This window comes from Achroia grisella, unplaced genomic scaffold (genome assembly GCF_030625045.1).
Source record: "Achroia grisella isolate CSIRO2021 unplaced genomic scaffold, CSIRO_AGI_Agris_v1 utg853, whole genome shotgun sequence".
Taxonomy (NCBI): Eukaryota; Metazoa; Arthropoda; class Insecta; order Lepidoptera; family Pyralidae; genus Achroia; species Achroia grisella.
The window spans coordinates 2,274,536-2,299,584 of NW_026713043.1; the positions used below are offsets into that span (position 1 = coordinate 2,274,536).

General features: G+C 33.5%; 1 protein-coding gene across 1 annotated transcript in view; it reads left to right on the forward strand.

Moving 5' to 3' along the window:
- Positions 1-25,049, forward strand: part of LOC131852476 (uncharacterized) — a 64,671-nt gene that overhangs the window by 34,716 nt on the left and 4,906 nt on the right. The window contains exons 4-8 of the mRNA XM_059203140.1: positions 18,750-18,878; positions 19,926-20,265; positions 21,195-21,414; positions 22,608-22,785; positions 23,169-23,296. Coding sequence (XP_059059123.1) covers positions 18,750-18,878; positions 19,926-20,265; positions 21,195-21,414; positions 22,608-22,785; positions 23,169-23,296 — 995 coding nt within the window. The remainder of the gene's footprint in view (positions 1-18,749; positions 18,879-19,925; positions 20,266-21,194; positions 21,415-22,607; positions 22,786-23,168; positions 23,297-25,049) is intronic.

Below are 25,049 nucleotides of genomic sequence, written 5' to 3' on the forward strand. Positions count from 1 at the left end.
CCTCTATCGTTGAGTGAAGCTGTAAAGGCCAAAAAGTTATAATATTACGACAAAATATATCATTAGTTTAGTTATGACATATCATATTTATTATTAAGTTAATTCTTTATTTTGCAATTAACACATAAATCTAATGTATCGTTTATTTTTTTTTATTGAAGGTTTTAGGCTATTGTCAGGTACTTAAATCTGAGCACTGCGACCTGCATAGATTTTTGTTTTGTGGATGATAATGGCATGGTGCACCCGCCTGCGCTAACGGTTTACGCTGGCAGGGCACCAGTGGAGGATGATAAGATGAGCATGAGGTCAGGTCAGTTAGTCCATCGTGACAAATTCACCAGGAATTTATCACGATGGTTTCCAGGGGGAACCGCGTGGAGGTCGACCTGACATGGTACATTGCTAGCAATGGGGTTATCAATCCACATTACTAACAATCCTTCCCCCCACCTGCATAGATTTATTGTGTCCGCCCGTTTTCAGAGTTCACTACCAAGACCCGTAATCCCTCAAGAATTGAAGGATGGTTTATATGTCCCCGGGATAGCGTGTATACTTTCCAAAGGAAATATTTCGTTTATGCATGAGTTGGCTACAACCACATAAGATGTATAGTGGCGTGTCATCTTCAGTTTGGCAAAATTATCAGATTTGTGTTACAAATAATTATAAATAGTCAAGTATTACTGTTAAGACTTTAGTATTACTTATTTATTTTTTTTAACTGAAACTGCTTTCTGGTTGAAACAAAATACACAAGTGACTATTCAATTTAACGATCACTGCGTTTCTTTATAAGTTTGCAACAACGTAAGCAGTTACACATTATTATATTAAAAACGTTGACAGAGAATAGAGAAAGCTATGTTATTATTACATACACTACACTTTATAGTGTTTTATATACTACAAAGTGTAGTGTTATATAATCTTTACATATAATAATATCGTCAAATTATGATGATGCAAAATATTTCTGTTTGTTTAATATTCATAATATATCGCATCGCAGTCATCGCTATGTCCCTGCATTTTAAATCTGTAATATCTTCGGAAATAATCATTGAAATTACATGCTGTAAATGGCCATATTGATGTATATTAAATGGACAATGTGTTTAAGGTACTTTATTGGATAAAATTTAATACTATATTGATTAAAATCACTTCGTAAATAATCAATTTTTTCCCGTAATATGTAAAGGATAAAAAATGGTTGTTGTGGGTTATCCTTAAGAGATATATATATACCATCGCCGACTTTTTTATTGACCTTTTTAATGTGTACAATACTGCAGTACATTATTATGATTTATCTCGTGGGGTTCAGCCAGCATTTGCAATGTAAGTTACAAATGTGTTTCTTTACGACATCAAATTAGAAACCTCTAAATTTATCAGTTTCTCTACAATATTGTGCATGTATTATACATATAAACAATCCTCTTGAATTTTATCGGATTTTGAAGCGGTTTATTTTAATAGATAGCTCTTAAAATAAACCGCTTCAAAATCTGTTGCGTAGTTTTAAAAGATTTAAGCATACATAGGGACGGACAGACGGCGACAGCGATTTTGTTTTATACTATGTAGTGGTGATGTACATTTGCTCGAGTCTCATCCAAGTCGCCTTGACATAAACCAATCTAGATGGGCCAGTCGCAGTCGAAACAACTGCCTTGGCATATTATACATACATTAACATTAGATATATACTTTAATTATATCAATAGGTAAATTTTTAGCCTTACAACCTGTTTGAAATCAAAATGACGGCCTCGGTAGTCTGGCGGTTGAGCGTTTATTTTATGGTCGCGGGTTCGATTCGTCGAATGGTACAAACATTTATCATGAGTATGATTGTTTGTATCGGTCTGTGTGTTTTTTATGTATGTTATGTAATTACAAAAAACTATCAGTTTTCTAGTATCCATAACACAGCTCGGTTTATCTTTATAATGGATAATCCTATGTGAATTGTTCTAAATATTATTATATTATAACAATAACTAATTGGCGTTGTGTAAATTGTCATGAAATATTATTATACTAGCTGCGCTCGCGGTTTCACACGCGTGTAATTTATAGCCTACTAGCTTTTGCCCACGCTTCGCTCGCGTTAATTTATCCCCTTAGGGGTGGAAAAATAAAGTTAAATTTCACGCGGACGAAGACGGGAACATCTAGTAATATTAATAAGATATTACAACGTGGCTATACTCTCAATGAGTTTAGGTGTTCGTGGAGGAAGTACATACATACATACATACATACAACACACGCTAGCCTTGGATGCCACTGGATCTTTGCATTTCACTTTCGTCGGTTAGCCAACTCTATGAATCGTCGACCCAATTCTATGGATTTTTTTATACAATTATCTGTACCTGTTTAGTTTTTTTAAATACTACACTTATCAGGGTTGCAATACTACAATAAACCAGGGTTGCTAACTTTAAAAATGTTAAAATATTTAAGAAGAAATGAATCTTATAAAATTTCATATTTATGTTAATTTCTCAAAATTATTATAAACTAGCTATTACCAGCTCTGTCTGCATGGAACTAAAATAAATAAATTTCTAAAGTAAAAAGTAGCCTAAGTTACTCCTTATAAAATTAGCTATCTGTGATTTACGCGCCTAATTAAAATAATTTCTTAACTAAAAGTGGTCTAAGTTTGAGTACAAACTTATAACATTAGTAATCTGCGAGTAAAAGTCCCGTAAAAATCATTCCATAATAATACACACACAATACATAATATACATAGAAAATATCCAGAACGATACAAACAATCATACTCATGAATACAATTGTTTTCACCGAGCGAGATATTGAACTTGCGACCATCGAAAGTAAAGCAATGTGCAAAACCGGTAGACCACCGAAAACAATCATACTCATGAATACAATTATTCGTACCGTGCGAGGAACCGAACCAGCGACATCGGAAGTAAAGCAGTATGCTAAACGGCTAGACCACCGACGCCGTCGAGTTACATAAAAAAGTTATAGATCAATATATATGTAGCGATTGGGACTGCGCGGGCGCTGATAGAAAGTAGCTGTAGGTACCTCCAGCGCATAACAACCAACGATTGATGTATTACGACCTTGGTGGTATAGCGGTCCAGCACACCGCTTTATGTCCAATGGTCGCGGGTTCGATTCCTCGCACGGCACAAACATTTGTATTCACGAGTATGATTGTTTGTATCGGTCTGGGTATTTTCTATGTATAATATGTATGTATTTACGAAAAAAAAATCTATGTATTTATATCAGTTATTTAGTACCCATAACACAAGCTTTAGCTAGCTTAACTTGGGACTAGATGGCGCTGTGTGAATTGTCCTGAGATTAATATTATTATTATTATTATTATTATTATTGAATTATACAAATTATACTTTTTTAATATGACACGTTGTATTTAAATAACGTAAATCAAATATTGTAATGGGGGAAAACTGTCTGTGTTACAGTTTATGCTGTAAGTAATATAAATGACGTAGTGGAGTAACTTGAAATAGTCATGCTCGCTATAAAGTTCAAACTTGTGGCGGCGTGGTGGGCCGGGTCGATGTGCTCCCTCTAATATGGTTGAGTGCAATGATGGCTGGCTCATCCGTCATACTCGTGAACGGGTGCTGCTTCTTTTTGATGACTGGTCTGTTTGGGCTACGAACACTGATTAGATTTAGATTTTGGAGAATGCTATTGCAAAAGCAAATGGCTTTTACAATATAATTGTATAATTGACGATCTCGGTGGTCTAGCGGTTAAGTACACCGCTTTACGACCGATGGTCGCGGGTTCGATTCCTCGCACGGCACAAACATTTGTATGATTGTTTGTATCGGTCTGGGTGTTTTCTATGTATAATATGTATGTATTTACAAAAAAAATATATCTATGTATATGTATCAGTTATCTAGTACCCATAACACAAGCTCTAGCTAGCTTAACTTGGGTCTAGATGGCTCTGTGTGAATTGTCCTGAGATTATTATTATTATTATTATTATTATTATTATTAATAGCATACTCTCAAATTTGAATTTAAAAATTAATCTGTATTATTGTAAACATGTATAATATTAATTTGAAAAGAATACGAGCTGAGTTTCTTGTCAGTTCTTCTCATCTCGAAATCATTCCGAACTGACGGTAGATTTGACATATCATAAGAGTTTGTAATAGACCTACATGAATAAAGATATTTTAAATTTTTTTTCGGATTACTCTATTGCTAGGCCACAGCTGGTCTTTACAACTTCACCGGATGATAGGGAGCGAGTGCAGATGGCACTCCAAACCTGCGGAAGGACTTATGGAGCGACTAAACACCAACTCCCGCCTGACGGATACGACTATAGTCTGAAGGTACTGCTACAGATTCGAACCTCGGCTCAGGCCGACAATCCTAGTTAGAATTTGACGGGGAATATATCTTACAACATCTCATATTTTATTTATATATTTTTTTATTCATCTATAGTTACATAGTATAAAACAAAATCGCTGTCGCTATCTGACCGTCCCTATGTAAGCTTAATTCGGATTTTGAAGCGGTTTTTTTAGTAGATAGAGTAATTCAACAGGAAGTTTTATATATACATATAATACATACACTCGTGCAAAGCTGGGGCGGGTAGTTAGTATAGAATAATTGAATATAGAAATACCAAGAGCAAAATGCGAAATTGCCAATTAAATGTCATGAGTTTCATTTTCTCTTATGGCAATAAGTAAAGGCAATGCAAAACTTCATCTCGCGGATGCAGCAGCTTTCAAATTCGCTCAGTAAATTGGATGATTCGAGAGTCAGCTATTGTAGTTACATTGTATTAGAACTCGTGTATGGATAACTTTCACGCTACCATACAATGATATGAAGAAATTATCTCTTTCAAATTACATATCTATACAAATAATAATAATCCTAGGACAATTCACACAGCGCCATCTAGACTAGTGTTATGGGTACTAGACAATTGATATAAATACATAGATATTTTTATCGCAAATACAAACATATTATACATAGAAAACACACAGACCGATTTATGTATCTCTTCAAATAATAATAGTCTCAGGACAATTCACACAGCGCCATCTAGACTAGTGTTATGGGTACTAGACAATTGATATAAATACATAGGTATTTTTTATTGTAAATACATACATATTATACATAGAAAACATACAGACCGATTTATGTATCTCTACAAATAATAATAGTCTCAGGATAATTCACACAGCGCCATCTAGACTAGTGTTATGGGTACTAGACAATTGATATAAATACATAGATATTTTTATCGCAAATACATACATATTATACATAGAAAACACACAGACCGATTTATGTATCTCTACAAATAATAAAAATAACCTCAGGACAATTCACACAACGCCATCTAGGCCCAAGTTAAGCTGGCTAAGGCTTGTGTTACGTACTAGATTAGTGATACAAATACATAGGTATATGTAGGCATTTTTATCGTAAATTACATACATATTATACATAGAAAACATCCAAACCAAAACATACAATCATACTCATGAATACAAATGTTTGTACCGTGCGAGCGAGGAAACGAACCTACGACCATTGGAAGTAAGGCGATGTGCTAAACCGCTAGACCACCGAGGTCATCAAACAAATACATCCTATTTTTACTTATTTAAGCATTGCACTCCATAATTTTGTAGGCAGTTAGTAGTTGTTTAAATTTCATTTAACATATCTTTATCATCATTACATAGTATAAAATATAGTCGCTGCCGCTGTCTGTCCGTCCCTATGTATGCTTAAATCTTTAAAACTACGCAACGGATTTTAATGCGGGTTTTTTAATAAATAGAGTTATTCAAGACGAAGGTTTACATATATAATACATGTACACCCGGACGAAGCCGGGGCGATTACCTAGTATAGTATAAAACAGAGTCACAGCCGTTGTCTGTTCGCTTATATATTTTAAATTACATCTTATGAATACTTTCATATGCATTTAGTCAAAAGCTGTTAATTTAAAATAATAAAAAACAAACAGACATTTCGATTTTATTTATTTATATAGATGGGAAAGTGAGTGTTTGTTTGTTACGCTTTCACACCTTAACAATATAACCAATCATTATGAAAATTTATATAATAATAACAATATCACTAATACGCCAAACTAAATTACTACTACTATTTACTAACTACTAATACCAAATAGTGGAACACACTTCCAGCTTTCGTGTTCCCGGAGAATAACAAGCTCGGATTCTTCAAATCTATGGTGAATAGATATCTTCTGACTAAGCGCCCTACATCCTAAGTCTTGTCATCATTTACCATCAGATGACGTAACACCAAGCGCAAACTAAACTAAAACTAATTTGTTATAATTTTTGTAAAATATTGTATGATTGTTTTGTATGCGCCAAATAAATATATTTTTCTTTCTTCTTTCTTTCAAACACTTTTATAATAAAAAAAACCGACTTCAACATCCGTCTGCTCATAGCTATAGAAAGACGATGCTCCTCTGACAAGGGGCCCTCCAAGTGCCAGCGTAAACCGTGAGCGCAGGCGGGTGCACCATTCCATTATCATACACAAAAACCTTTCCTCTTGAATCGCTCTATCTATTGCTGAAAACGGTATTAAAATCAGCTAGGTAATTTAAAAGATATAAGTGAACATACAGCCGCGCCGACATTGCTTTACGTAAATATATAGGGGATATATTTTTTCAATTATGTACATAAAATTAGGGGATTTTATTTTAGGAAACTGAAGGAATTTTGTGTAACACCGATAGACATCTTCCTCAATCTTACTAAATTACACTCGAAAATCTGTGAGTACACCACCTGTACGCCCTTTGGTATACGCACGCCAGGTGCAACATATTGTAACTAGTACAAATGTTTGTTGCTTTCATTATCGACATAAACTTTCCACACGCATTGCACTTCGCCATTATATGTATTTTCTTAATTATGATTGATTTAGTATATATTTATGATTTAGTATATATTTATTATAAATGTAATTTTTTTTTGTTTAGGTATTCAAGTACATATTATATATTAATTTTTTTTATCTTTATGTATATTGTATTAGTATCTGTATTTTGGACATTATATGTTTATGTTTAGTCTTAATTATTTTTGACATTTTCATTTTTTTAAATTGTCGAACTTATTATTTTAATTTTATACTATAACTATTTTTTTTTATATTTATACTGAACTAATACTTCGATACATATATTCACATAATGTTCTTTAGAGATTTATGACAATTAATGTAAACACAGAAGCGATTAGTTAAACACGTCAGTTATTATAAAACCGAGCAGCTACTCGTCACTCTCGGGCATTAGAGTACTCCGAAAAATAACTATAAGCAGTTTCGTTGCCAGTTGTAAATATTTAACGTAAATTGTTAACAGAGAATTTTCCATTGACATTGTTATTGTACCATGAATTACGTTGTTTTCATTGAATTAGGTAAAAGGTAAACGCGCAACAGCCGGCAATTGACCACAGTTGCACTCTATTTCACTGCAGTAACAACTATTATGAAGCCACAGCCTAAAACTACTGCGGAAAGTAATTGAAACATAACTTTAATGGAGGACAATAATGACTATAATCATTATGAATACTAGACAATTTATACAAATACATAATTTTTATCGTAAATACATAAAAATTGTACATAGAATACATACCAATTATACATAGAATACGAACAATCATACCACCGCCATCCGTGACCATTGGAAGTAAGTTCGTCAAACACATAGATCTTATTTTTACTTATTATAGGAAAATCAAAGCCTTTATTAATTGACACAAACTTATACAATCTAACAAAAATATTTATTTAAAAGTTTAAAATATAAAAGAAATATTTCTTATATATATGTATATGTTACTTTTAATTCTGCACATCAGTCTCCGAGTCAACGTGTCCTTTAGACACAAAGGCCTCGTCCAGCGTTTTCCAGAAAGTTATTAGTTGGTAATAACCATATTATATTATCTGTGGTAATAACTATAATCATTACATTAATACGTGGAGTAAAAAGTTTGTACACCTTTTTACGGAAATTTGCGCGAACAGAGGAGAGTTTAAAAAGAGAACGATAGCAGGAAGTTGATATTTTTTTTTAATTATGCATAAAAAATATATTAAATCAATAAATAAATATTACACACACTACCATATATTTGATAGACATGAAGAAGTTTAAACGTAGACTAGGCTAAGGAATTATTAGAAATTGCAGTCAAAACTTACATTTATAAGTATATTTTTTAAATAATCGGAATCTTGTCTTTTTAAATAATCGATAATTTACAATGGCGGACATTTTTTTTTGTTCGGATTTTCCGGTTTCAGGGAAAGGCAAAAGGATTCAGCCTATACAGCCATTGTCTTCGGTAGTGTTTTCATATTTTATTTCCTTCAAATAATTGTCTTCACAAGTTATTTATCTTAAAATATTGATATGACGTAATTAAAAATTGATTAAGTTTCTAGGTTTTTTAATAGATTCTGGATGGAGCGCGGATTCTCCATTTTATCATATATTTTGATCGATTTATCAATAATGGCGGCCATTTTAGCGTTCCATAATTTTGAAACGTCAACGGACGAGTGACCCGCGTAATTTTACGTCAACTAATAGGTCTGCGACAAACAATCGAAAATAGAACAAACTTTTTTTTTTACTCTTCGAAAATACCTCAGCACAAGCATGAACATATACATCGTGACCATTTATTCAGGTCAAACGCATTATTTAAACCATTTTTTTTACAAATAATTAATTATCTATTGTAGTATTGAGATGCGGAGATATTAACATTATATTATTGTTTAGATACAATATTACACAATGTTTCGCTTATACTTATTCAGGTTTATTGTCTGAGAATTTAAGCGTGGTATTAATAGTCTAATACAACAACCTGGCCTGAGATTCGAACCCCCTATTCTTTCAGAGTAGAGTCCCATCTGTCAATTGTATCGTTAAGGATTTTTTTTATGAATTGTAATGCAATGATGGAGACAACTATGTCTCCATTATCATTTAATTGGCGACTACGTCTGCTCTAAGGATTTACGCTTGCTGGGTACCAGTGGATATTTTTTTTCTACTGTTTTTATTATCACATTTTTTTTTTATTATAAATATATTATCTAGTACTTCTGCCTCGATTTGATACAGCCAAAGTTTTAATTGCTTAATGTGTTCCTCTGGAGGGGATGCTAAATTAGGATATTTATAAGATGAGCATAAGGTCAAGCCAGTTAGACCATCGTGGCAAATTCAATAGGAATTTAACATAATAGTCCAGGAGGAACCAGGAGGTCAACCGAAAGTTTGTGATTATAGATGGATGGATAATGTTTGTTAGTCTTTCACGCAAAAATTACAGAACAGATTTTTATGAAACTTTCCAGTAATATAGCTATACATTAGAATAGGATATAAATTTAACGCGAGTGAAACCTCGGGTACAGTAACTGATATAACCAAGACTTTCAGCCCGATTTCATCTCGGGTATAGGGAGAATTACCAAAAATCGAAAAAGCCCATAGAAAATAACAGCTATATTGGTAAACATAACCTATTTGTTCACTAATAGATTGTGCAGTACTTGATATTGCAATCAAAAGTAAAAAAATACGCAACCCTTTAATGCAACGAATCGATCTGTACCGAGACAAATCGGCCGGTATACAAGCTCAAGTCACTGCTTAGCCTTCCGTAGCACCTGGTGTTTGTCAACAGACCTTTCATTGCGACATGTCGTGGAGAAGAAGTGGTAGTATTTGAACGCGCGTATCACTCCCCCCACGACAGTACAGCGCGGACGCGATGGCGGCCCGACGCGCACTGGCGCCAACACGAGCCAAATTCAAATTCGCGTTCTAGTCATTCCAAATTCAAATATTTATTATTTTTTAATTTCGCAAGACTGATTATGACATGTACCACCAATTTTTATGACTGACCAGTGACATAACTAGTGACAGTGTATGACAAAATGACAGTGACGTGACTTGACTTAATAATGGATTGACTGACTTTATAGTCCAGGAGCGGTGCATCCAGGTTTGTATATACATATATTTGTTTTTATATTTTACTAGCTGTTCCCGCGACTTCGTCCGCGTGGTTATTTAACTTTATTTTTCTAAAATAAAAGTAGCCTAAGTTACTCATTATTACATCAGCTACCTGCCGGAACAACTCCCGTCAAAATCGGTCCAGCCATTTCAGAGATTACCCGGAACAGACAGACCGACAGACAGACAGATAAAAATTGTAAAAAATGTTATTTTGGTGTAAGTACCGTATTTATATCCATATGTATGTAGTAAAAAACGATTATTTCAATATTACAAACATACACTCCAGTTTTATTTATATGTATAGATTAGCCGACCCGCGCGACCATATCTGCATCACACTTGACATTTGTTATTATATTTCGCTGAATTTACATAATATGTTATTAAATTATAGCCTATATGTTATTCCGATGTATAAACTATGTTACTGTAAAGATTCATCAAAACCATCAGCAAAAATGGACTTATCTTATAGAAACCTATATCAAAAATCTGTGCGTGTGAATTCATCCATCCCTAATTTCACCCCTTCGAATCTCATCCCCTCGCATATGTCCAATAAGAGGAGATTAAATTCGAATGATTAAAAGTCCACTCTATATGAATTTATAGCAAAAATCATAACAGTTAACTCTTCAGGTATAACAAACAGACAGACTGATTCACTAATATTTATAACATTAATACAAATAAAAAAACAGTATTTATATCAGTTGTCTAGTACTCATAACACAAGCTTTAGCTAACTTAACTTGGGTCTAGATGGCGCTGCGTGAATTGTTCTGAGATTATTATTATTAAGTGTCATAATCTGCGATCCAGATCATCCGAGGTAATAACTCCGTTCTGGATGGTATCTTTCTTAAAGGATTTCTCTAGTAATTCAGCGCTGAAAAACTACTATCCTAGCGTTATGGAAATATAAATAATCTTTATTCAAATAAACTTAATATAAGCACTTTTGAATGGTCACATTTTTTTGATTCTACCAATCATTCGGAACACAGACTCATCACAAGAAGAATGAGCAAGAAACTTGTTGCTCTTTTAAATACAATTGTCTGTTTATCTGCCTTTTTCTTCTTGCTAGTCTCTGAAATGGCTGGAGCGATTTTGATAAAATTTTCTATATATAATAAAAAAATTCCCACGGACGAAGTGACGAGTAACATCTAATTACTGATTTAATTAATAATAACAATTCATGTTTTAACCTAAAGAAATTTCTTTAATAGAGAATTTTCTACCAAACTCCAAAAAGTTCACAATGTTTTTGAGTTATTGTGCTATACCTTCGAAATTTTAATGATACTTTTCATGACGTTATTACATGTTGAAAATATGACTCGAAACTTTTTTTAAATGTCACTTATATTAATTCTCTAATGGAGAATTTTTAATAATTCTACAATTAAGACTCCGACTTGCATATTAATCCGTCTATATGAGTAATACCGCACTATCACACAATCATATTTCACAACATTATTATATAAATTATTATTTAATTCGCACTACCATCTAATTACCGGATCCGAGGCCGTTATACATATATTATTCCACTTGGCGTCTTCTCGTGAAAGGAAGACAATAATATATGATTTCAAAATATATTATTATGTGGCATTGGCATAATAGCCTAAATGTCATTAAAGTGTTAAAAATAAAATCATAAGTTAAAATCCAGTTTCGATTTGACGTTTTTCCTTGGCGCCAAACTAGACTATAAAACATGTCATTCTTTGTTTGTACATCACTAGCCTGTGTTCCATTTTCACATACTAAATGTCTTCTATATAGAATCGTAAATAATTCTAAATTTAAAAATAAGAGTAGGCTATAAATTAACTAAAATAATTAATGCAAATAAAATAAACTAAATTTATTATTTAAATATAGCTTACTACATACACGGAAGAAATAAGTTGATTAATGCTCTTAAATATATTACGCATATTCTATGAAAGAAATTAATTGCACCCACTAGAGATTTATAAAACTATGACAAGGAAGTATGGACCATTCTCTTTGCCTGTCCGAAATGAATTTATAAAAAAATATTTGTTATAAAAACAACAACGTAAACTTTTTAATTTAAAGTACAAATATAGACGAAATCAATACTGCGTTTTGTTAGTGCAACGTCCTTAATTTAATCTCGCGTAAAAATATGGATTTGAAAAAAAACGCTTGCAGATTCGCAGTATACAAATGTTAAAGACAAGATTTATTCATAGGCGGGAAAATTTTTCAAAGTTTAATAATCTGTACTCCTCAAGTGGAATCAATCGTGATATACTGCGTTTACTTACTAATATTATTGATTCCAATATGTTATATTTTAAACTTAGCTTAATATTTAAAAATTTACTAGTCTTCCGATTATTAAACGAGAGAATCTGTTTTGAAATGAAAGTAAAATTTCATAATTGGCCCCAATATTAAATAGCATAACTAAACTAAATGTCGATACTGATGTAACTTTACAAAATCACGTAAATATATATTAATTTTTAGACATATATATAGATAGATATGTATTTACTTTGTTCACATTGTAGCGTGGTGGTTATCAACTCACCAATGTAGCGTTATAAATGATGTGATGAGGTGTCGCTATTTTATTGTAGTATGTAGGTAGTTACTATACCGGTGATTTTATTGTACTATTTATTGTACATTAGTAAGTTTATCCACTCTCCGATCGATTCCCCGTCAAATCAAACGGGAATCGAAATTATGACGACCTGAGCCGAAATTCGAACCTCTAGCCGTGGTTTTTATTTAAGTTTCGTCGATTTTATTACTCTCTGATGCAAGTCGATGCATAAAAAACTTTAAAATAATATTCGAGTCGACGGTCTCGGTGGTCCAGCGGTTTAGCACACCGCTTCATTCTTGATGGTCGCGGTTTCGATTCCTCGGGCGGTGCAAAATTTGTTTTCATGAGCATGATTATTTGTATCGGTCTGGGTGTATTCTATATATACTATACATGTACTTACAAAAAAAATATCTAAATATTTATATCAGTAGTCTAGTACCCATAACACAAGCTCTGCTTACCGTGAGACTAGATGGCGCTGTGTGAATTGTTTAGTACACATCCTATGTGGTTGTGTGTTGCCCACACATGCCATATCTCCTTTGGAAAGTATACACTCTATCCAAAGGAGATAAAAACCATCGCTCCTAAGAATATCCTTCAATTCTTGTCCCTGACGGGTCTAGGTAGCGAACTCTGAAAAAGGGCAAGCACAATAGATCTATGCAGGTCGCAGTGTAAGTTCATACACCTGACAATACAAAAAACCCAATAAAAAAATTATTCAGGGTTATTTATTTATTATATATTTAATGTTAGAACTAATCAATTAATTAAACATACAAACGAAAGTGAATGGCGTGTGATTTGTTCAACAATTTGTTGATTTCTCTTCTACGAGGTGAGAATTGGTTGTGTATGCATAAAAGTCATGCATAGATATGATAATTACAGCTGACCCCGGGGAAAGTGTGAGCTTTCGCTGGAGGTTGCTGCTTACAATATATAATATTTGTAAATTTTAATTCAATTATACGTAATAATTTTTTTTTACAAGATAATTCGTATTCTGGTTCCTACAGGACAGGCCTAGCCTAGTGCAGGAATGGATGCTATTGTGATTGTATTGAAACAATTACATTATTAATAATTATTGTTATATAAATTATGCACACCTATATGCAGGTTAAATACATTGAACATAATATTTTTTATGATCGTTGCATCCTTAGTTAATTTAAATGTATTTACTGTATAATAAAGTTTTACAAATAAACAAACAAAATTTAATATTACAAGACCTACTTGTAATACTGGATTCTACAAACAAATAAATAATTAAACGTTTATACACATAAATAAGTTGTAAGCGTAACTGTCTGTTTATGTTGTAAGAATAATAATAATAAGTAATAAATAAAATAAATAATAAAAAAAAAACGTTTTTATTTCTTGCTTTTGCATTACAAAGTTATAGTGTTAATAAAATGCAATTTTTTTTATCTCTACTTCTTGATTTATTATTATTAAAGTTTTATTTTATTACTGTACTCATAACTGTTTGGTTATAATGTTAACTATATATTCGAATAAAAAATATTTCTAAATTGAAAATAGACATGTAAAATTTATGACAATTTAATTTGATATTTGACTCTTCTCAATCCTAGGCATTGCAACTGACTAGACTATTTTAATTGAAACGTATTCAAAACATTGTAAATCACCAGAGGATGTAGGAGTTTCTTCATCCAGACCAGACCATTCCAATATTCGAAAAAAACTCAACGTTACATACTGGTAGAGCCAGCTGGTAACTGGCTCCATGGGAAACAAATATATATATAAAGACCATGCAATAAAAACAAATAAATATTACAAACTAATAAACAAATTAATGTAAAATAGCTATATGGTTAATTTATAGACCAACTTTGTGGTAGCGAGAGGTATACCAACGATCTCTCTAGAATCTTCTAAAAGATCTTGGCCTGTCTAGAACGCTGTGTTCTGTACTAGAACCTATATTTGAAGCTGCACTGCGGCAGGGAGAGAAACACGAGCAGTGAAGATGAGTGTAGACGTATGTCGGGAAGGACCCTCTTAAACCACCACCCGGGTAACAAGCCCAACAAAATAATAATAATAAATACATAAATAAAATAAGAACAAAATTCTACATATAATAAATAAATAATGCAAATACAAAATAAATAACAAATATTACAAACTAACATTCAAACAAAAATCAAATATATCAATCAAAACCAAATTACCTTACCATATATATACACCGCTGTGCATTGTATCCCAATAGCGATGCCCTTCGGCTCCCAAACAACAAGATTGCAGAAGATCCTGGGAAGAAAAAAAAAAAAAAAACAAGCCCGGGAACTGCTCGGAGTCTCCCTCTCTGCCACACGATGGAGTCGGCACCCGCACGGTGAATCCACGGAATTACAAGTTTGTCTGTCTTGGGGAAATGGGATTTTTAGTAATGTGGACTAATAATCCTATTGCTAGCAATGTCATATCAGGTTGACTACGTAGTTCCCCAAGGAAACCATCTTGATAAATTCCTAGTGATTTTACCACGATGGACTAACTGACCTGACCTCATGCTCATCTTATCCTCCACTGGTGCCCCGCCAGCGTAAAACGTTAGCGCAGGCAAGCAATAATAATATTAATCTTAAGACAATTCACAACACGCCATCTAGATCAAGTTAAGCTAGTTAAAGCTTGTGTTATAGGTACTAGATAACTGATACAAATACATAGATTTTTTTTCGTAAATACATATATATCACTAACTACCCGCCCCGTCTTCACACGGGTGGACATGTATTATATATATAAACCTTCCTATAAAATCACTCTATATATTAAAAAAAACCGCTTCAAAATCCGTTGTGCAGTTTTAAAGATTTAAGCATATATAGGGACAGACACCAACAGCGACTTTATATAATAATATGATACATAAAAAACACCCAGACCAGACCGATACAAACAATCATACTCATGAATGAATGTTGTTCGAAGAATCGAACCCGCAACCATCGGACTTAAACCACTAGACCACCGAGGTCGGCAATGTTCATTATTATCCATTAAAAAGAAGTTCATCTCTCTAATACAAGTAGCGTATGATATTTCACCGTGACTTTATGAAGAAACAGTAATTAGAACGTCGAGCTGGACCGACGTGGAATTAAGATCGTGAAATTGATTATTCACGATCGTGACTCTTGGATTTACACAGTTCTGTAAATTAAATGTACTCGCAGATACTTAGAGTTACTTAATGCAAGTCGGTGCAATACATTACTTAAGATTTTGTGGGATTAAGTACGTAATTTTCTAATTGGATGTACTTTAGCTTGATTATGTAATGTTGTTGCTAAATTTATTCATAAATGACTAGCTACTCGCCCCGGCTTCGCACAGGTGTACATGTATTATATATACCTTCCTCTTGAATCACTCTATCTATTAAAAAAAGCCGCTTCAAAATCCGTTGCGTAGTTTTAAAGATTTAAGCATACATAGGGACGGACAGACAGCGATAGCGACTTTGTTTTATACTATGTAACGATGATAACATCTTCTGCTTCTTCCTTATCCCATTTATAATAATCTTATTTACATTATAAACGCAAAAGTTTGTGAGTATGTATGGATGTTTTTCACTCTTTCACGCAAAAACTACTGACCGGATTTTGATGAAATGTTACAGTAATATAGCTAATACATCAGAATAACATATAAAATGTCACTATAATAATTTTATTTGTCCCGGGTAAGAAACTAAATTTCTGTACTTTTTTGCCTATTTAAACATTTGCTTTTTTTTGTTTTTTTTTTAGTTTTTTCCTCTTTTAAACTGAAAAAAAAAAATTTTTGGTGACGAAACTAGCCGAAACTGTAATCAAAAGTCCGCTCTGTTTATAACAGAAACATTTTCACTTTCTCTACAGCACCGCCCACCTGTTTATGTAAAATAATTCCGATCGCTTCATCGATAACAGAATCGAAAGTTAATTTTACATAAAATGTTATAAATATAAAATTGGTAACTATAAAAATGGGAATTTATGTTAAAACAAATACCACAGATAAGATTATGCATAAACTATACATACTAGTATAAATAAAATTGGAGTGTCTGTTTGTAATATTGAAATAACCACTTTTTACTACATGCATATGAATATAAATACGGTACGTACACCAAAATAACATTTTTTATATTTTTTGTCTGTGTCTCTTTGTTCCGGCTAATCTCTTAATTGCTAGACCTATTTTGACGGGACTTTTTTTGGCAGGTAGCTGATGTAATAAGGAGCAACATAGGCTACTTTTATTTTAGAAAAAAACTATTTTTTTTGGATAAATAAAGTTAAGTTCCATGCGGACGAAGTCGCGGGGAACAGCTACTATAACATAATAATAAACTTTATTATTAATATTACATAAAACCGTTACCTCTCACTACATCCGCGTGGATTTATTTCATTGAAATAAAAAAATCTGAAATGAAATGTATGCTAAGTTACTCCTCACAACATTTATTATCTGCGAGTGAAAGTCCCGTCAAAATCGGTACAGCCGTTTCAGAGACTAGCAAGAACATACAGACATTTTTTTTAAATTAATGTTTTGATGTTATACAGTATTTAATTTCATATGCATTTCGTGGAAATCATTTAACCTAAATTTTAATTATATACACCTGTTTATTATATAACAGACACCTAAATTTTATTTAATATATACTACCTGTGTCCGCTTATTAATTGTTTAACCAGTTGGTTATTCATCTGCGTATATAATAATATATCGGTGGTTTGTATTCACACACTAAATTTGTTAAGTTTAATGCATACAAGTTTCTTACTTGTTCTTCTTGTGATGAGACAGCATTAATACTAGATTAAAAAAAAAGTATTCATCAAATGATCCGTTCTTTAATAAGCTATAATACTGTAAAGTTTCATCAAAATCCGTTCAGTAGTTTTTGCGTGAAAGAGTAACAAACATCCATGCTTACAACTTTCGCGTTTATATTATTCAGATTCTATTATTAAGATTAAGATTATACGTATAAAGTGATATTATGAGGTGGGTGAAACCAGACAGTAGGTGTACTGAAACAGGGTAGAAAAATAGGTATAATACTGGCTATTACAACCCTATTTTGTAGAAGAAAGGTACTAAAAATTCATAGCACTGACAATATTATCTGATTGCACTAAGAATGAGTGCGTAGCGGTTTCTATGTTGATTATCATAGCATGCCTCTTGTTATTTTCTAATTATTACTAATTATTTCATCATCATTGCCTTGCCTTTATCCCATTATTTGGGGTCGGCGCAGTATGTCATTCTATTACTAATTATTTATTTATTTAAAATAACATTTATTCAAAAGAGCAACACGCACGTTTCTTGCTCATTCCTCATATATTGAGGCTGCATTCCGAATGAGTGGTAGAATAAAAAAAATATGTTCAAAAGAACTTGTATTGAGTTTATTTGAATAAAAATTATTTCTATTTAACTTTGCTATTATATGCTAGTAAGGATAGTAATCCATTTCTTAGCAATATATCCCTAAAAACATTCTGGTCAACTAATGGTAAAATCGCCACGATGGTGCCCCGCCAGCGTATACCGTTTTTTTTTTTGTTATGTATGATAATGGAATAATTTACCCGGCTTCGCTAACGGTTTACGCTGGCGGGGCACCAGTGGAAGATGATAAGATGAGCATGAGGTCAGGTTAGTTAGCCCATCGTGACAAATTTACCAGGAATTTATCACGATGGTTTCCTGGGGGAACCGCGTGGAGGACGCTAGCGCAGGCGAGTATGCGTGGGTATATGAAAGGTACATTCCATTATCATCTATTAAAAAAACCAAGCTCTGCTTAGCTTGGGACTAGTTGGCGCTTAAATTATTCTGGGTCATTCTTATATGCGATAATTACAAATTATTTCCTATGCCAAATAATTAAAAAAAAATGTTTTTCTATTACAGTACTGGTGAGGATGCTCTCGAAGGTCGTACGGAGGAGGCGCAGTTTCCCAGCGCAAGCGCACTGCGCCAGTCTCCACTCTTGCGGCACTGTCCTCTCCGAGCGCCAAAATGTCCGCCCGCTTCCAAAAGGTAATTCTTCCTTTCGCAATCTATACATATAAATAAAATTGGAGTGTCTGTTTGTAATATTGAAACAATAGTTTTTTACTACATACGAATATAATTGCGGTACATAAACCAAAATAACACTTTTTTTTACAATTTTTGTCTGTCTGTTTGTCCTGGCTAATCTCTGAAATGACTGAACCGATTTTGACGGGACTTTTTTTGGCAGGTAGCTCATAGAATAAGGAGTAATTTAGGCTACTTTTATTTCAAAGTTAAATTCCACGCGGACGAAGTCGCGAGTACAGCTAGTTTTATCATATATTCGACAATAAATAATGCCCAAGAAAAGAAATCAAACAATAGACTAATAGTTTGCTGTTTTCAAGAGGCAATATTACTATTAGTTTTATTACTAGTATACATTAAAAAATACATAAATAATGAACTAGATTTTGCTTGAGAAACTCTAACACTTTCAAAGGTTGGTGCGAGACTAACTGAAAACTATATTTCCTTCAGATAGATGATTGCTAGCAATAGGTTCCCAGTCCCCATTGCTAACAATACCCTTCCCTCTCTATTACAACAACAAATTGGTCAACACAATTTAGGTTTCCTTAATTTTTTTCTGTTTTTGAGTATTTTTATTGCTCCGAGCATGAAGATAATACTGGAAGATTGCTAATAGCTTCAAGTTTTTATATGCACAGTTTTATCATTTTGACGAAAAAATATCGAGTTCTATATAGGTTTTCGATATTTTACATATAGATATTCGCTATAACTATAGCAAAAACAGTCATGATATATTACACAACATCCTATTGACGAAACCATATCGAAAACGGCAGCAAAATATATTTCAGTGTCCATTAAAAAAATGTAAATCTAAGTTGAACATAGTGAATGAGGGAAGTTGCTGTAACTCAAAAACAAAAGCTTTGAGAGAAAAAGGTGGTAATTCGAGGTAGAAACGGAAAAAAATCGTAGGAATAAACAGTTTTTATTTTTTTGTTGGCCAGTGTAATAAAATAGATAACACTATGATGTTCTTTTGTTTCTGAATAGATATCGAACTCATGACGGCACATGCAACAACCTTAATAGACCCCGATGGGGTTCTACGATGACCCCAGTTCAACGGTTCTTGGCCCCTTCCTACTCAGACAGCCTCCAAGCTCCCAGGAGATCAATATTCGGCGGCAAACTCCCGTCAGCTCGCGAGATCAGCTCCCGTATCCATGAGAGCAAAAACGTGGAATCTCCCGGCATAACACACTTGTTGATGCAATGGGGACAGTTTGTTGATCATGATATCACGTCATCATCGCAGACGAGAGGTTTTAACGGGTCTGTACCGAGGTGCTGCAAAAATGGTGGAAGAGGCATTGTCCCCAAAGAGTTACTGGTGAGTACTTCAACTGAACCATATTTTTTTTTAATTCGTACTGGAAATGAATCCTATTTATAACAAATCAGATATATATAGTCAAATATGTTACTTCTTACTAATATTATAAACGCAAAAGTTAGTAAGTTTGGATGGATAGATGTTTGTTACTCTTTCACGCAAAAACTACTGAACGGATTTTGATGAAACTTTACAGTAATAAAGCTTATACATCAGAATAGCACTTAAGCTATAAATTTCAAGTGAGGTAGCGGGCACAGGTAAACAATGTTGAAACTTTCGAAAATTTTTTTTATTATCAAATATAGCTTATGGTTTGATTAAGCGACAAGAACCATTTATGTTAGTTTATGTTAGAGATATGTCAACCCTTCATTATAGAACCTTATTGTATGTGTAGTATTTCTGTTTAACATCCCTTCAGTTTAGTAATCCATTAAAAACATCTTCAACATTATTAATAAAAAAATCATTACATAGTATAAAACAAAGTCGCGGTCGCTGTCTGTCCGTCCCTATGTATGCTTAAATCTTTAAAACTACGCAACAGATTTTGAAGCGGTTTTTTAAATAGATAGAGTGATTCTAGAGGAAGGTTTATATATATAACCTGTACATGTACACCCGTGCGAAGCCGGGGCAAATAGCTATAGTTAAATGAAGTCGCTTCCGCTTGTTCACTTAGATCTTTCAAACTACGCAACGGATTTTAATGAAATTTTTAGCAATAGAGTTATTCAAGAGTAAGGTTTATATGTATAATACATGTACACCCGTGCGAAGCCAGGGCGAGTGGCTAGTATAATATAAGTCCTTAGTTTTCATAAATCTTTAGAAAAGCGTCTTCTATAATAAATGGTGTAATAAAATCTAGAATTCAAATCATGCGTAAGATCTGTGTTATAAAAAAAATTATGTTATTTCAGCACCCAGAATGTTTCCCTATCGAGGTGCCACCATCTGATCCATTTTATGGTCCTCGCGGAGTAAGGTGCTTGGACTTCGTCAGGTCATCTCCAGCCCCTCGGGATGACTGCTCTCTGGGTTGGCGGGAACAAATGAACCAAGTCTCAGCTTATATAGATGGATCACCATTGTATGCCAGCTCAGCAAGACAGTCTGACAAATTAAGGCTATTTAGGAATGGTAAGCAACAAGTTTTATTCTATCTAACTCTGACAGCTCTTTCTCTGGTGGTTTTGAATTAGTATGAAGAAAGTTTGAAAATATTCTAGATTGAATAATGGTCGGAAACTGATCGGTAATAGAGAAGGTCGCAAACCTGCCAGTAGCGGTGGTCAGGTTTCCGCACTGAAAATTTGTGGTCTTACAATATTTGTAGTCTCACACATTTACATACATATATTAATAATAATCTCAGGACAATTCACACAGCGCCACCTAGACCCAAGTTAAGCTAGCTAAAGCTTGTATTATTCCAAAGGAGATGAAACTTGTTTCTATCTCCTTTGGATAGAGTGTATACTTTCCAAAGGAGATATTACTTTTATGCATGTGTGGGCTACAACCACATAGGATGTGTACTAAACAATTAACACAGCGCCATCTAGTCTCACGGTAAGCAGAGCTTGTGTTATGGGTACTAGACAACTGATACATATACATAGATTTTTTTTTTGTAAATACATACATATATACATAGAAAACACCCAGACCGATACAAACAATCATACTCATGAATACAATTGTTTGTGCCGTGCGAGGAATCGAACCCGCGACCATCGGTCGTAAAGCGGTGTACTAGACCACTGAGGTCGTCGAATATATAAATAAATAATACATATAAATCCATTAAGTACAGTCCCACAATTTTAGTTAGCTACGGGTTCGAGTCCCGCTCAATATTAATATTTGTATTCAAGATATTTTTTTATACGTGCTTACATAATTATATATATCTATTAAAAACACTACATCAGTGTATATTGATTTTATAGAGATTTCTTTTGTATTCAGTTTAGTTTCATATTAGATGACGCCTTCAGTTGTCCAGGGTTCTTTTTTTATTTCCTCCTACCTACTACTTGCGAATACGTCCGTGTGGAATTTATATTAATTATTAAAAAATAAATCTAAAATAAAAGTATCCTGAGTTACTGCTTATCCTAATTTTTTTAGGATATACTATGTATTTAATTACTAAAAAAATGGATGTGTTTATTCATCACTTGTTTAATACCCATAACACAAGCTCTGCTTAGTTTGGACGTGTGAATTATCCTGAGATTATTATTAATATGCCGATTTCCTAAAGTGGAGATATGCTTTATCTCTCCAGTTAGGTATATACGAAAATCTGATAACAAATCAACCTACAGGAATGCTCCAATACGGCCGGGTGCAGCAGCGGAGGCCCCTGCTGCCCCCCGAACGGCACGACGAGCTCTGCCGTGGAGGAGCAGTCTCTACGGACTGTTTCAAGTCTGGTGATGCGAGGGTTAATGAGCAACCGGGGCTGGTCGCTGCTCATATTGTATGGCTGAGACAGCACAACAGGTTAGGACAAGTTAGGTTATCTTGGTGGAGTTTGTATAAACTGGTCTGGTCTACCTCAGTTTCCATAACCGTCAGGAGGGAGTTGGCCTTCAGCTGCTCCATAAGTCCTTCCGCGGGTTTGGAGTGCCATCTGCACTTGCCCCCTATAGTCCGGTGAAGCTGTAAAGGTCAGATGGTCGCGGGTTCGATTCCTCGCACGGTACAAACATTTGTATTCATGAGTATGATTGTTTGTATCGGCCTGGGTGTTTACTATGTGTGTTATGTATGTATATAAAAAAATCTAATTATTTATATCAGTTAATTAGTACCACAAGCTCTGCTTATCGTTGGACTAGATGGCGCTGTGTTAATTGTCCAGGGTTATTTTTTTTGTTTCTTAGAATGGCTCAAGAACTGGCCCATCTCAACCCTCATTGGAGTGACGAAAAGATCTACCAGGAGACGCGGAAAATAGTGGGCGCCATGATCCAACATATCACATATAGGGAGTTCCTGCCCATTATTTTAGGTAATCATATTTTTATTATTTTATGGCATTTTGATTTTAATTTTTTATAGCATAGGCCACAAATGTGCTTGCAGCTCACCGGATGGTAAAAGATTACCGCCGTCTGTGAGCACCCGCAACACCAGGGAAATTGCAAATACGTTGCTGGTATTTTAAGAAGGAATAAGCTTTTGAAGGTTTCAATATCGTATTGGTTCGGAAATACTAGTTTCTTGCTCACAAATTTCTTGCTCATTCTTCTTGTGATGAATCTGCATTCCGAATGAGTGGTAGAATCAAAATATGACTATTCAAAAGTGCTTGTAATGAGTCTATTTGAATAAAGATTACTTATATTTCTATTTCTACTATTGCTAGAAGTTGATTCCACAATGTGGTTGTGCGTGGCAAAAATTTTTTGTAAAATGCACGGTGAAGGACCGCTATTCATCCAGATGATGATGGTATTTTAGTTTCTTGTTTTTATCTCTCACTGTTGATTCCTGCAATGATGGTTATAAGGGAAAATATGATGATACTGTTGATGATACTGTATTATGATCCAATGATGTAACATTTTTATCCAATTACCATACATTATTTGTTATGAAATTTCAAACGAAAATGAAAAACAAATCCGCGAGCAAGATCCTAATTTCGTCAATAATTTCCTCTCGGATGAAAACTTCTAAATGGTTAAAACATTCAGACCGGATACGAGTTAAGACCAGAGCAGTTCTTGACTAGGTCAGATAATAGTTGTATATATTTTTTTTTTTTATTAAATTTACTTGTTTCTCTACTGTTTTTATTATCCCATTTTTTTTTTGTATTATAAATATATTATGTAGTACTTCTGCCGCGATTTGATACGGCCAAAGTTTTAATTGTATAATGTGTTCCTCTGGAGGGCATGTTAAATTATCGAAATAAATACATATATATTATAGTTATATACATACGTAAATGAATAAATATATATTTCTTTTTAATTCAAATATAGTAATGTTGTGATTTTGCAAATTATTATGTTTTGTTGATCTTTTTGAGGTTATTTACAATATGTTTAGCAAATAAATTATACGAATTCAGAGCTTCTGACTTTTTTATGAGAGCGATGAGATCATAGGGAGCGCTGATACCAAATTTGTATTATGAAGCCAAGTGAAAATCAGTTGCGGTTCCGAATGTAGATTGAAGGACAACCACCAAAAAGTAGGATCCTTGCTCGCGGCCCATTCTTTTCGTATACGAAGTTGTTTTGCACTAGGGATCCGAAACGAGGGTAAAATAATTGTAATATCTGGAATTTTTTCGATAACGTAGCTGTCAAAAGAATATCTAAAATCGATTAAATTTTTAAATTCGATTTAATATTTATTGAGTTTAATCATTATAAACCATGAATCAAGTCTTTCTTCTTTATAAACTTTTGATAAATACTTCGATGCAGGCCACTTACTTGGCCTATGGTCTATTTAAAAAAAATTATATTTCAAATACCAAATTCTGTTCTAAATTATCACTGGTTTATATTGTTCCCTTCGGTTTCCCTTCCTGGCCCTAGTTAGTTATGTTTCTTTGTATAATATATTATTATATACAATACTAGCTACTCGCCCCGGCTTCGCCCGGGTGTACATGTATTATAAACATCCTTAATCTTGAATCACTCTATCTATTAAAAAAAACCTCTCCAAAGTCCGTTGCGTAGTTTTAAAGATTGAAACATATGTACATAGGGACGGACAAACAGTGATAGCCACTTTGTTTT